This window comes from Furipterus horrens, unplaced genomic scaffold (genome assembly GCF_987537825.1).
Source record: "Furipterus horrens unplaced genomic scaffold, mFurHor1.1.pri manual_scaffold_16, whole genome shotgun sequence".
In the NCBI taxonomy this organism is placed as follows: Eukaryota; Metazoa; Chordata; class Mammalia; order Chiroptera; family Furipteridae; genus Furipterus; species Furipterus horrens.
This window is the reverse complement of record NW_028327186.1, coordinates 10804511-10817605: the sequence shown is the minus strand read 5'-3', so window position 1 is coordinate 10817605 and position 13095 is coordinate 10804511. Positions and strand designations below refer to the sequence as shown.

The 13095-nt window shown below is 54.3% G+C and overlaps 1 protein-coding gene across 2 annotated transcripts in view; it reads right to left on the bottom strand.

Moving 5' to 3' along the window:
• Positions 1–566: 566 nt before the first annotated feature.
• HOMER2 (homer scaffold protein 2) overlaps positions 567–13095 on the bottom strand; it is a 48208-nt gene continuing 35679 nt past the window's right edge. For both annotated transcript variants that reach the window (XM_090263580.1, XM_090263579.1), the window contains exons 4-9: positions 9732–9824; positions 6336–6457; positions 5124–5280; positions 3166–3276; positions 2222–2302; positions 567–1410 (exon numbers count right to left, since the gene is read on the bottom strand). In XM_090263580.1, the coding sequence (XP_090119706.1) occupies positions 1222–1410; positions 2222–2302; positions 3166–3276; positions 5124–5280; positions 6336–6457; positions 9732–9824 (753 nt within the window). In that variant the 3' untranslated portion in view covers positions 567–1221. The remainder of the gene's footprint in view (positions 1411–2221; positions 2303–3165; positions 3277–5123; positions 5281–6335; positions 6458–9731; positions 9825–13095) is intronic.

Genomic DNA, 13095 nt, shown 5'->3' with positions numbered 1-13095 from the left:
GCATGTAGACACGCCCACAGCCAGGGATGCCAACCACGTGCCAGGCACGGGGTAGTCCCTCCCCATGAAGGAGACCCACGGCACCCCACGCCCACGGAGAACTCCGTGAGAGGAGAGTGTGTGGCTCCAGTCCCCTCCTCAGCAGGAACTCAGAGAGACAAAGGCAGACGTGGGCGAAACTCCTCCGTCGCCAAGGCCAAGCCCTGCCCGTTGAGCTTATTCTCCCTCACGGGCTGGTATGGTTTCCCTCTCAACTGTCCCAACCCAACACAGGATCCCACCTGGCACCCCAGCCTTGGGCAGCCCTGCAGCGGGGGCAGCTGGTGGTCCCGGAACCCCCAGGCTCCAGACCCCCAGGTCTGCAGAGTAAGAGTGGTCCCCGTGTCACCGCCTGGCTGGAGGGGGAATCAGACCAGCTCCTGCGTCTCTCCTGCCAGCCTCCCTGCCACAGGGCCACCGAGCCAAAGCACGGGATTGTCTGGTAGGGACCCAGAGCACCAAGATGCTGGTCTGTTCGACCGGGACTCTGCTGGGGTTTGATTAAAACACTAAATTCTCTTTATATGTTTAGTGGAACAAATATTTATTAAGCACCTACTTTGTGCCAGGCACTGTGCTAGGCATCCTCACTGCGTGCTGGTCCCACAGCACAGCTATCTGCTCAGAAATTAAAACCCAGAAAAGGCCCGGGCCGTAACCTTACAAATGGGGGCAGGATGAGGGGCAGAGTGGACGCGGGCGCGCCCCGCGCCAGAAACCGCACCCACCAGAGACTCATCTCCTTTCTGCGGACGAGCCCTCAGAGTCTCTGCCTTAAAGCATCTGGACACTCACTGAGAGCGGTTTGCCAGCTCCATGCCCCACAAGGGCACCTGGAGGACATTCAAACACTCTGAATGCAATTCAAAAAAGAGAGGTGGGACATACTCCCATTTGCATTAGAAAACGTGTTTCGGTTTGTAGGGTTGCAACACCTGCAGCAAAGCCAGAAACGTCCCTGCCCTGCCCGTGCCAACGTGAAGGGAGACCTAGTCCTGGGTTCCTGAGTCAGAATCTTCCAGCATCCACACGGCCTCGAGAGGCCCGAGAAGCGAGAGGTTTCTACTCCGGAGACGGCGAGAAAAGCGACCGGCTGCGCCTGCACTTACGGAAGCGGGGCGAGCAGGGGGACGCCCGGGGCCCGCCGGGCTCACACGCACGCACGCCCGGGCCCCGCGGGCCCTAGTTGCCGGTGCCCAGCTTGGAGAGGCCTCGGCGGAAGTGGTGCAGGTCGTCGATCTTGCCGTCCAGGACCTCCAAGAAGCTCTTCAATTCTACCTTCAGGTGGCGCTGTCGGTATTTACTCTCTTCAATGTCCGTCTTCAGCGAGAGCACTTTGTCCTCCAGGTTCTGATTGTCCCTCTCTGCTGCCTGAAGCGACACAAGAGGGAAAAGAGCCTGGAGAACAGTGACGAGTCTCTGCTGAGACCTGCTGCGGCCACACGGGCCGTCCCCGCCAGACGCATCAGTGCCCCCGGCAGGCGAAGTCGGGGGCCCCGTGTGCCTTCTTTCCTGCCGGTTCCCCAGCAGAAGTGCCAACAGACACAGTGTACGACAGCCGCTGGCCTGAAAGCTGACGTGCCCACACAGAACGCAGGACTCGGAGGCCTGCCCGGGAGCCCCCCAGTGCCCCGCGGAGAAAGCCTGAAGTCCCAGCACAGGGCATTCTCAGCCACAGGCCCAGACCGGTCAGCAGAGGCCAGTCAGTCCCACTCTGATAACCCTGACCCGTTCCCGGTACTGGGGCTGTGTGCCTGAATGAAGGGCTCCCGAAGTGAGGAGCCCCTGGGACGAAAGGACGTCAAACCCCTCCTTTTGTGGGTCAGAGCCTGAGGCCAGTGAGTGGGGCTGGGTCCGCCCCAAGGTCAAGTGCAAGGTCACTGGCTGGGGAGTGGCGAGAGGTCAAATAGCACCCAGTTATCAGGCCCTCAGCCCTTCCTTCTGCCCCCACCCCTCAGAGCCCATGGCTCTGCGGGGGCTCCTGCGGACTGGAAGCCATCACATGCACGATGGTCACGGCACAGGACGTGTTTGCTAAGTGGAAAAACCAAAAGAGCAGCGCTGCTGAGCCTGCAGACGGGGGCAGCATCTGGCACACAGTCGCCGCCGGGCGTGCGGGGCACGGGGGCGGAGGAAAGAGGAGCACAGCAGACGCCTTCCCGTCTGTGCGCCCCGGCCGTACCTCTAGCTTCTCAGAGACGTATTCACACTCGGACATGAGCTGAGGTATGATTTCACTTTGTTTTCGGAGATCTTTCAACTCCTACAGGAAACAGAAATTTGAAGAATGTAGAAACAAGTCTGACAAAATGTATTCTTGAAAATCCTCCCACTTGTGCATATAGGACTGGAGGCAGCTTTTGGAACCTGTACTGTCTGAATAAAGAAGAATGGCAATGGCCCTGGCTGGTGTGGCTCAGGGGACTGAGAGCTGGCCTGCGAGCCAAAGTGTCGCTGGTTCGATTCCCAGTCAGGGCACATGACTAGGTTGCACGTCAGGTCCCCAGTTGGGGGCATATGAGAGGCAACCACACATTGATGTTTCTCTCCCTCTCCTTCTCCCTCCCTTCCCCTCTCTAAAATCTTTAAAAAATAAAAATATTAAAAAAAAAAAAAAAAAAAAAGAATGGCAATGACATTAACACTTAACATACCAGCCACTCTGCAGGCTGCGGGCACTGCATGCATTGCCATGTGAAGCCAAGTAAAGCCTGCACGCCCCATAAAGGCCACTGTTCTTGTGCGAGGCTTGCCCTTGGTCTCCTTCGCTGTCCTGTTCCCCAGAAAATAAATGACTGTATGATCGCTGGCTCTTGCTGCATTAATTTGACAGCAGAATTCCACCTCTGATGACGGGTCATTTTTAAAGAGTTTCAAGTGCTTGGCACCATAGTCAGTCAACTCCCTCTTAGATCCGAGTGACTGACCAGGTAACAAACACAGTGAGGAGGCTGCAGAGTCGGGCACGTTTGCACCTGATGTGACTCTGGGCTCTGTCTCATGCTGACACCCAGGTACCTGCCAGGGCCGGTCCCATGCCCCTAGTCACCTGCTGTGCCCGTGCAGAGAGGCCGCCCCATGGGCCCAGAGGACACCGAGGGCCACCGTCAGGACTCTGCGACTCACCGTCTCCTTCTCTCGGAGTTCCGATTCCAGCACTTCGATGCGTATCTTCAGCTCGATGTTGCTCTCCTTCTCTCTGTTTATCTTGCTGCACTGTTCTTCCAGCTCATCGATCTTGAATAAACACCACACATCAGGCACGGAAGCCAGCTTACTTTTCTCAGTAAACGAAAGATCAACACAGCTCCGTTCATGCCTTCTTTTAAAATAAACCATAAGCCAACCCGCTCTGCTTCACGAGGCTATGATCAGACTCTACGTGGCTCTCTCTGAGGCCGCCCGCTGCTTCCAGCAGAGCCAAGCCAGTCGCAAAACCTGGCCTTCCAATGCTCTGGGCTTCTGGCTTCTCTCAGGGCCACAGGGCAGATGTCCCATGAAGCTATCCGTTTCTCCCGAGAACGATTTTACATCATTTTAATCACACCCTAAATTATTCTGTTTCAAGGGTTGAAGCCAGCAGGGTGGGCCGCAGGGCACTGTGGGACGGTGGCTACCAAAGGGGACACGATGACATTTCAAACATTTTAAATTAAGATGGCCTTTTCCTGCTGGTGCCCCGGAAGCCTGGCCTGCAGGCTTCTTCCTGGGGGGTGGCAGGTGTGCCAGCTGAGCCGGCAGGTCCCCAGAGTGCACCTTTTTCTGCCTCCCCAGCCTGACCCTCAGAAGAAAGGCAAGGCCGAGACCCTTGGCACTAACATCTGATGGTGAGTGTTCCGGGGGGCCAAAGTGTGAGCAGAGCGGCCAGCAGGAGCGGGGCCCACGTTGATGGGGTCCCCGCAGTGGCAATAGTCCTCGAGGTGGACACATGGCCGATGGCAGTGAGGCCACTTCCCAGGGGGACCTGCACCAGATTGGGGGTGTGAACCCCCGCAAGGAGCTTCTGGCAATGGCTCAGCCCCGGAAATAAGCTCCTGCGGCTTCCCGCCAGGGAGGCCGACGCTCCTCTGGGGCGCACTCCCTCTGCTCCCCGGCCCTGCTCTTCAGTTCTTATCCTGAAGAGCACATCGGCTCTGCTTGGAAGAAGAAAGAAAGGGCAGTCGGTCCCTCTGGCAGGCGGGCTGGTCGCACAGAAGGGAACCTGCAGAGTCAGCGCTTGGCCGGATGCCCTCGCGGTCAGCACTTCGGGCGCCGAAATGGAAAAATGACACAAGGCACTTTTCTGTGCCATCTGTGCCAGGCGAGATGCTGAAACAGAGCAGTGGTCTCCGGCGGCTCCACAGCTCAGGTCAAGGGGCAAGGGGGAGGGGTTCCAATGTCAATGTGACGGGCCCCCCTGAAATCCCACACTTACCAACCAGCCTGTGTTCGCAGCCTGTGGGGTAAACACACTGACCATCAAAACGTGGTCAGCACAGCGGCCTCAGGGGATTCTCAGGCCACCCCAAACTACCTCGTCCCCTCAGACCGACCACACAGAGTGTGTGTGGCCGCAGGGAAGGCTGTGGCGAACTCTGAGAACACCGAGATGCTCGTCTGTCAGGACAGGACAGCGGCAGGCACGGGATGGCGGTCAGCGCCCACCCACTCCCACGTCAAGGGCCGGATCCCTTTTCACATCGTCAGAAAGGAAGATTTGCATGAAGTAGGGTCTCCGAGCAAATGCTCCTCACCGTTTCCTGAATCTATTTTCTTCACTCACCCCTGGATCCCCTTCTTCCACCTCAGACCACTGAGCCCCAGAAAATGCCCAGGAAGGGCCACCCACAAGAAATGGCCAACCCACAGCTGGCGTCAGGGGGTGCTGGCTGCAAGGGGCAATGCTGAAGCCTCCCACGTACCTTCTCCTTTGCAACAGGAATTATAGCAGTTGGTTCAGTGAAAGTAATAAATTAGTTACTGAGGCGGAGGGAGGTTCAAAGGGGTGAGGATAAAGGGAAGTGGAGGGGGGGCACCCTGGCCACCGGTCCTCCTCCCCCTCCCCCTCCGGCTGGCTCTCCCCGCACCCCCCCCCCCAGGCCCACCTTGTGCCGTAGCCGGTCGTTCTCGTCGCGGCAGATGGAGAACTGCCGCTTCCACTGCTCCACACTGGTGGCCGACTCCTGCAGCGCCGTGGTCAGTCGGGTGTTGCTCTCCCGCAGGCTCTGCAGCTCGATCTCCCACTTCTTCACGTTGGCCGCACTGCAAGGCCGAGGCCCGACGGTGACGGGGATGGCGGGTGCCTGACCCCCCGGCCCCCACCCCCCCGGGGAAGGGGACCCTGCCACGCCCTCTCCCACCCGTGGGCTGGCTGGACAAACAAGCGCCGAGAGGACTGGCCTCTGTCTTTAGTGCGAACCCGTCAGCTCGCCAGGCTGTTTCCTTAAAGAATCACTCCAGAAAAGAACAGACTTCTTGGAGAAGGAAGAGACCGAGCACAGAGTGAAGCCACAGAGTGGAGACCCCCCGCTGCCCGCGCCGCCTGCTCGCAGCTGACCCCCAACACAGGCTTCGAGCTGCCCTTTCCTGAGACAAACCTCGTGGACAGATTCTGAAGCGCCAGCCGACCAGAGCCCACTGAGGACCCCACGAAAGCTCCTGCGCCCTCTTGGCAAGTCCCTGCCCCCACTCCTGCTGCCCAAGGGCCGGGTGTCATAAGCAAACCGGTGACTGATGAGGGCCCCCCGGTCACTTGCAGCCCTATCTAGCCTTTCGGTTGCAAACAATACAGATTCAAGGAACACAAAGTATTAGCCTCTGATTAATTTCAGGACTGATGACTGAGAACTTAAGCTGATTTGGGGACATGGCTTCACTCCCATTCCTATAACTCAGTTCTCCATTAAACTGGGTTTTCAAAACATTTATTTTTAGGGCTGAAACATTTTCATTCAGGCAGCTCACGGTGACTGAAGCAACCAAAAATAGTCCTTATAACTGCCTGATGAGTGAGGAAAGAGACTGACCCCAGTTCTGTCCTTTGAAGTACCGGACAAAACCCACAATCCAAATAGGGTGGCTGGGTCTAAGGGTCACAGTGCTTTCGGGAATCCTAGGTCAGGTCACAGGAACTAGGCTCCAGAGGTGGGCCGGGCTAGCTGAGCTGTGTGTGCAGGGCGGCCAGGCAGCACACAGCACACAGCCAGCTGGCCTTCCCAGGGCCGGGACACGAATCTCCCAAAACGCTGCCCAGCGGGAAGGTCTGCAGGGAAGCGGGAGCTCAGAGAAAACAGCGCCTGGACTTTAAAGCCCCGTACCTCTGTGTCAAAGCGATCTTCAGCTTGTTGTTCTCGGACTTCAGGTGGACCTCAGCGGGGCCCGCATGGGAGGCCTTTTCGTGAGAAGCCTTTTCGTCATCGGTCCCGTTGACGCTGGATGCCTGGGGGAAAGATGGGGTTTCGCACCCAGACTTCTGGCCAGAGTGAATGACCTCCCGCGTCACCGCAGGTCCTTACAGCGGCAGCACGTCAGGCATAAGGAGGGACTGCTTCTGAGTGTGGGAGACTAACTCACCTGATCGATACACGGCAATGACCCACAGGTCACCCCCGATCCAGAGCTAATGACAAGGCCCAGGAGGGGCCCCGTGAGTTCAGAAGTCTGTGCGCTTCATGGACAAGAGTAACTCAAGGCCGCTGTATTCACACCTCCCAGACAAACCTAAAAGCCTCGATACCTGGTCTCCTTAAATAACAGACAGAAGCCACAAACTAAAAGAGGAAAGATTTATAATGAGGGACAAGAAACAGTGAATAACGAAAGAGAAAAACTATTACAAGCTGATATAACTTAAAAATCCTGGGGCTTACAGAGTAAGATCCACACACCCGTTAAAGGAACAGGGATCCGATATGGACGTCTGCTGGCCCCATTACTCCTCAGCATTGTTATGCATATGCTGAGATGTTTCCTTACTAAGTCATCCCACACGCAGTGAAATCTCATGCAGTCTTGGATGGGATCTCAGCAAGATCTTATTTAGCCTCCAATAAGCACAAAGGCAAAGGAGGGGACGATGGAGGGAAGGATGTATAAATTTGGCTAAATTTACATTTCCGCATCGCAAAAGGATGCCATACACAGAACTAAAATGCAAACAAAGACTTGGGGAAATATATGCTGCTGAATATTTGCAGATACGAAAAGCAAAATGGTAATACCGTTCCTATACTAAAGAACTCTTAGGAGGGAGTGCTCATCTTTTAAAGCCACACACTGAAATATTGACGGATGAAATGACAGGATGTCTGTGATTTGTTTTAAAACTTAGGGAGAGGGGGAGGGAGACCAGCTGTAACAACTGGTCATACATCCCTAATTCTTACAGCTGACCTATATGGGTCCAGGAGGGCTCACTAGAGCATTCTGCCTGGCAAGCCAGACCCGTGTGGCTCAGTGGGCGGAGAGCCTGCCTAGAATTCTGCCTGGCGTTGTGTATGTTCAAAAATAGCCATGTTAAAAAATGCAGTTCCTGGCCCTGACCGGGGTGGCTCGGTTGGTTGGGAGTCGTCCCGCAAAGCGGAACAGGCCACGTGCCTAGGTCTCAGGTTCGGTCCTGGGTCAGGGCGCATATAAGAGAGAACCAATCGATGTTTCTCTCTCACATCACTGTTTCTCTCTCTCTCTCTCTCTTTCTCCCTCCCCTCCCCTCTCTCTAAAAATAAATAAAATCTTTTTTTTTTAATTAAAAAATGAAGTTCTTGGAAATCAACACAAAAAGCTGAACATTTTAATTTTTTTTAAAGGGAAAGAATATGCAATTGGCATTTACAGAAGACAATGCACGAACCAATGAACATTAAAAATATTCATCTCATAGTAAAGAAATACAAAATGGAAAGGGCCAATGAAATACATTTTCCTTCTGTCAAATCAACACAACTGTGTTGGTGAGGGTGTGGGAGGGAAAATCGCTCTCATTCATGCTGGTGGGAGTTAGAACTGTAGTACATTTCTGTAGGTTACGTCTGCAGTGTTCATCAAAGGCTTTTAAAATATCCCTACTTTTAACCCAAAGCTTCCACTTCGAGGACGTATCTGCACGAAGATTTTGAGAATGTTCATCACAGTGTTACTCATACTGATAAACAGTTAGAAACCACACAGACGTCCCAGATCACAGGATGTGAATGGGTAAGTCCTGGCACAAACGCCGGGATGCTGTCCCGCCATTAACTGAGCTTTATAAGGGGACATTTGAAGACGTGAGGGGATGATCGTGACACAAAGTGAAAACAGTGACCGGGAAAGCTCCCGTAACCCTGAAGCCCAACATACACGCATCTCCACACGTCCACACAGGGCATCTTCTACACGACGCGCCCAGGACGAGGCGCTGGGACTGTAACTCAAGTAGGGTCAAGGTTCTGCCTTCAGGGAACACCTGCGCCACCCAACCTCTGGTCCTGAGAGTCAGTCACGGGGGCCGACAGACCCAGGGCTCCCCGGCGTTCTTTCCCCTCTCCTCTGCGGCACTGACATGCCGAGCGGGCTCCTTCCTGCGGCTCACGGATGGGGGGACTTGTCTGCCTTCTTTGCTGGCTTCCTCCCCATACCCGGGTTCACCTCCTCAGGCTCTAGCTCCCGCCCCCCTCACCCCACTGCTCCTGGGTGAACCTGGGGCTGCAGCTGTTGCTTCTGCGAGGCTGTCAATCTGAACTGTTCAAGGAGCCCAGGCCCCCTGGCTCCCTTCCTACCAGCCGTCCCCCCACATCCACCCCCTCCCCTTGAGCCCCATGGCTGCCCTGGCCGGGCCGCTCTCCACCCAGAGCCTCCTCACTGGTCCTGTTATGCACCTGCATGCAACCCTCATGCCAATTCCAGTTCAACAGTCATAAAACTCCTCCAATGTCTGCCAACTAACTACTCAATACTAAGCAAGCAAATTAAAAACGAATGAATAATAAATAATCTACCAGTGAAGAATTCCAGGTCTTTCCCAGAATCTCCAAGGGCGTGTCTGTCCCTCCCCCAGCAACCCCTCAGCCCCGGCCCCCGTCTCCTGGCCACCTTTGCTGTGTTACACACGCTTAATCCCACACGCAAGGGGTTGCTCCCGGCGTCTGCCTTTCCCTCTCTCTAAGTATCACCTTGGCACTAGGTCAAGCCTGCTGCCCACCACTACGTACACCAGTCGAGACATCAGGAATGCAGGTGTTTTTCTTTCAGGTTAAAATAGGTCCACCGTAGTCAACCACCATTCTTGGGAAAGCCACGTCTCCTCCGGCTACACCAGAGCTGTTGGCACTCCACCTCCCACCGGGCTTTTGTTAGAACGGGGAGACAGAGACGAGGGCTCTCTGGGACAGGCACGGGTACCTGCACCCGCCAACGAGCACCCTTCAGGCAGAGCCCGCCGCCCACCAGGGCCCGTTCACTGGTGTGGAAACAGTGACCAGAGAGCGCCTCTTAGCGGCCAGGGGCGTGCGCTCCCCAAATCTCAACAACTGGTTCCTATCAAAGACTCACCACCGCACCCTGAGAAACTTGGGAGTCTCATAGACACACGTCCTGTGCGCCTCCGTGTGACAGGCTAAGGGTCAAAAGGCCCTCAGAATGCCCTGCTGCTAGGTTCCCTCTTTCCTGTCAAAGCGACAAGGAGCAGTGTCCATAACGAATTACCCTCGGATTTATTTCGGGGACAAACTACTCACCTGAGAATGATTACTTGAGGTCTCGATCTTGTCCAGGGACTTGTCTCGGGCTAGTTTGGCAGCTATTTTCACCTCCTGGAATTTCTCTGCAAACTAAACATGAGGAACAGTTATTCAGATTTTTCTCAACCTAAAATCCATGGCTGACAGGCAGAACCCACCTTCATTATTTTGCATTCATTTTGGGCCAATAAATTCTGTATAAATCCAGAGAAGACTTTTACTTGAGACGAGAAAAGAAATGAACACAAGGAACGCTTCTTCCAGTAAATACAATCGGCCGAGGTCCGATCCAGACCAACCCCTAAGCTGCTGAGGCTTGTCGGAGGGAGAAGGACCGAAGCAAACACCTCTGGTTGACCGGCACGCATACGAACGCGGGAGGAGAAACTGAGCTGCAGCACAGAAGGAACCCGTGAAAAACTGCATAATCGCTCGGGAAAGGTCCAAGAACTCTCCTGACAAGTCAGTGTAATGAAAAACAAAAACACCCATAAAGTTGGGGAGAAGGAATTGTTCTAGATTTTAAAAGCTATTTCAAGATATAAAATACCAAAATGAAAAACAGCAAAATGCGGCAGGTAGCCTGTGCGTGAACCCTGTTTTGAACGGACCGACTATGAAAACTCGCAGGGAACAACGGGAAATGGAACCAGAGACTGCAGTAGATGACATCAAGGAATTACGATTAATGCCATTAGAAGTGCTAATGGTGTTATGGTTACGTTGATAAGTGTCATTCTCTTAGAAATAAGTTCTGAAGCAGTTAGGCGTGCGGTGCTTTGTAACGTCAAGTACTTCAGCAACAACAAAAGGGGTAAAGAAACGTGGCCGGTGTTAGCAACGGGGTGATGGGGACACGGGTGCTTATTGTGCTGAGCTCTCTATTGTTAAAATATGTGTGAATATTTTCATAATAAAAACAGTTCTTACCATCGCAGAACAATCACACCAATCACCGGCTTAGTCATTGACAAGGCGACTGATTTTAATGAGCAAGTACATTGTTCGAACAGAGAATGTTCTGTGACAGACGTGCTGGCGTTACAAAGCCGGGGGGCTGACTGTGGTTGCTGAGAAGCAGAGAAAGCTAGCAAGCTGGCAGGCCACCGGCGATCCTGTGGCTTCTGCTGAGAACGCACTGGTTTCTGAGCACAGGCTGCCCTCTGAGGACGTTCCCAGGCCAGCAACAGTGTCTGCTTGGCAAACCCATGCCGAACGCTGGTGGACCGAGCGCCCTGGTCAGAGCAGAAGGGGCCAGCCTTTCTGTTCCGGCCTGCGTGGTTCCTGCAGGCGCATCCATAGAGACTGAATACTTCATCAGCCAGCGTCACGCTCATGCAGTCAACAGACATGGTCTGAGCCCTGCTCACTACTTGACTGGACAAATATTTCCCTGCACCTGAGCTGGGCCATGCACGGAGCAGGGTGCTGGGTGCGACACGCACTGTGTGAGCACCAGACCCTGCTTCGGCCCCCAGGAGGCCGGGAGTGGAGAGGAAGGCACACAGCCAGGTCCCCGGCTGGTGAGCGTGAGAGAGACAACTGATCGATGTTTGTCCCGCACATCGATGTTTCTCTCCCTCGCTTTCTCCCTCCCTCCCCCTCTTTCTAAAAATAAATAAAATCTTTAAAAAAAGAAAGAAAGAAATAATAAAGTGAATATGAGGGTACAAATCTGAATTGCAGGTGAAATAACTGGAATGGGTCAAAAGCAAAGGCCAGTGTGCATCAGGGCTCTGGAGGGCCAACCACGGAACACAGGTTCCCCCCTCTGGATCACCCCCCTTCACGCAGAAGGGGTTCCTTCTGTCTGCCGTGAACGAGATGGAACCAAGCCTAGACAGTGACATCTCAGGGTCAGGCACCAGCAACATCCTCGGCTTTACTAGCTGGCCCATACGCTTGGGTCTCCTTCCAGAAGCTCCTCCTTTGGTCAGAACATGCACAGGCCCCTTGGGGGTCCTTCCGCAGGCTGGGCTGTCATGTCCTCCCAAGTGGGTGGAGAGGCGAGTCCCAGTTTACCTCTGGGAACGCGTCGCCTCTATTATTTTTGGAAAGCCTGTCTAAAGAGCACTTGCAGTGAAAAGTGGTCCTTATAATGGAAGCAGTAAAGATCAAGGGATCTATTTTCTTTCTGGGGGGTGAAGAGAGAAGTGTGAATAAACTGTTCCTACATGAGAATATCCACACAGGTGTCCCTTTTTCTAGCGCGGCTGTAGTGTTTGATGACCAGGTCCCCTTCGGGTCTGTGGGTGGCTGCTCAGTGGAGTCAGGAATATCCAGCCACCGCTGGCCCCTCAGCAACCCGCCTTGGGAACCCTTGAAGCTCAAGTTCCCCTTCACTAGTTAATTGCCACTTGCCAGACTGCCAGCCTCACTTCATGGCAATTTATCAGCGTGTGGTTAATCGTTCCCTTCAAAGAGAGGAGAAGGGGAAAGTTGATTTGAAACATTTTGAACAAAGGAGACATCTGAGTGCTTATCTGATAAGTCTTTGTGACAGTGGCAGGCCACAGTCCTGGACTCCAGCGCCCGGGGGCTGGGAGGCAGGTGCAGTGACTGGGGGAGACAGGCACGCATCCTTAATGGCAGGACATTTTCCTCTGTCCCGGAGAAATCACAAGTGGCCACGCTGGGAAGCAGGTGCCGCTGAAGGTCTCTCCAGTGCTCAGAGGCCCACAAAGCTGACCCTTAACAGCTTGTTCTGAGGTCTGTTCGAGCTCTTCCTTCATTCCAGTCCTTTCATTGAAATGTGGCCCCTTTATCCTTCCTCCTCTGATTCCTCCAAAGACTGAAGAAACTGTTCCAGGCCGCCGGAGCGATCACCTCAGACCGTCCTGGGGGTCTGCGAACTCAGGCCCTGGGCAGGGAACCTGAGGTGGCCCCGCCAACACCCCGACTCTGACAGGAGCTCCCCTCTTGCCCTCCCCCAGCGGTCTGAGGCTCCCACCCAGTCCGGCTGGCCACGAGGCAGGTGTGGGCCGGGGCCGCGTGGCAGGCGAGGAGCTGCCTCACCCACTCCTTCCCCTACTGGGCACTAATTCAGGATGGAAAGGCGGGCGATCCTCAGCGCCCACTTCACACAGAGGTTCTGGTATCATTCTTTCAACAAATCACCGTCATACTCGCTTTATGTATATTCTCTCTGAGGCTCTTCATTTCAAAACACAGCATTTCTATCCTCCCCGAGGCCTGGGTTTTAAACTCTCCCTTGGATTTCTTGAGCTACTCTGACATCCTCCCAATAACGTCCCATGTTTCAATGAATACGTTCTTAATAGCTACAGGGGCTCTCCCACCAACCTAAAAGGACACCTGTTTCCCTAAAACAAGTGTTTCTTCCCCAGACGACGTCTCCATT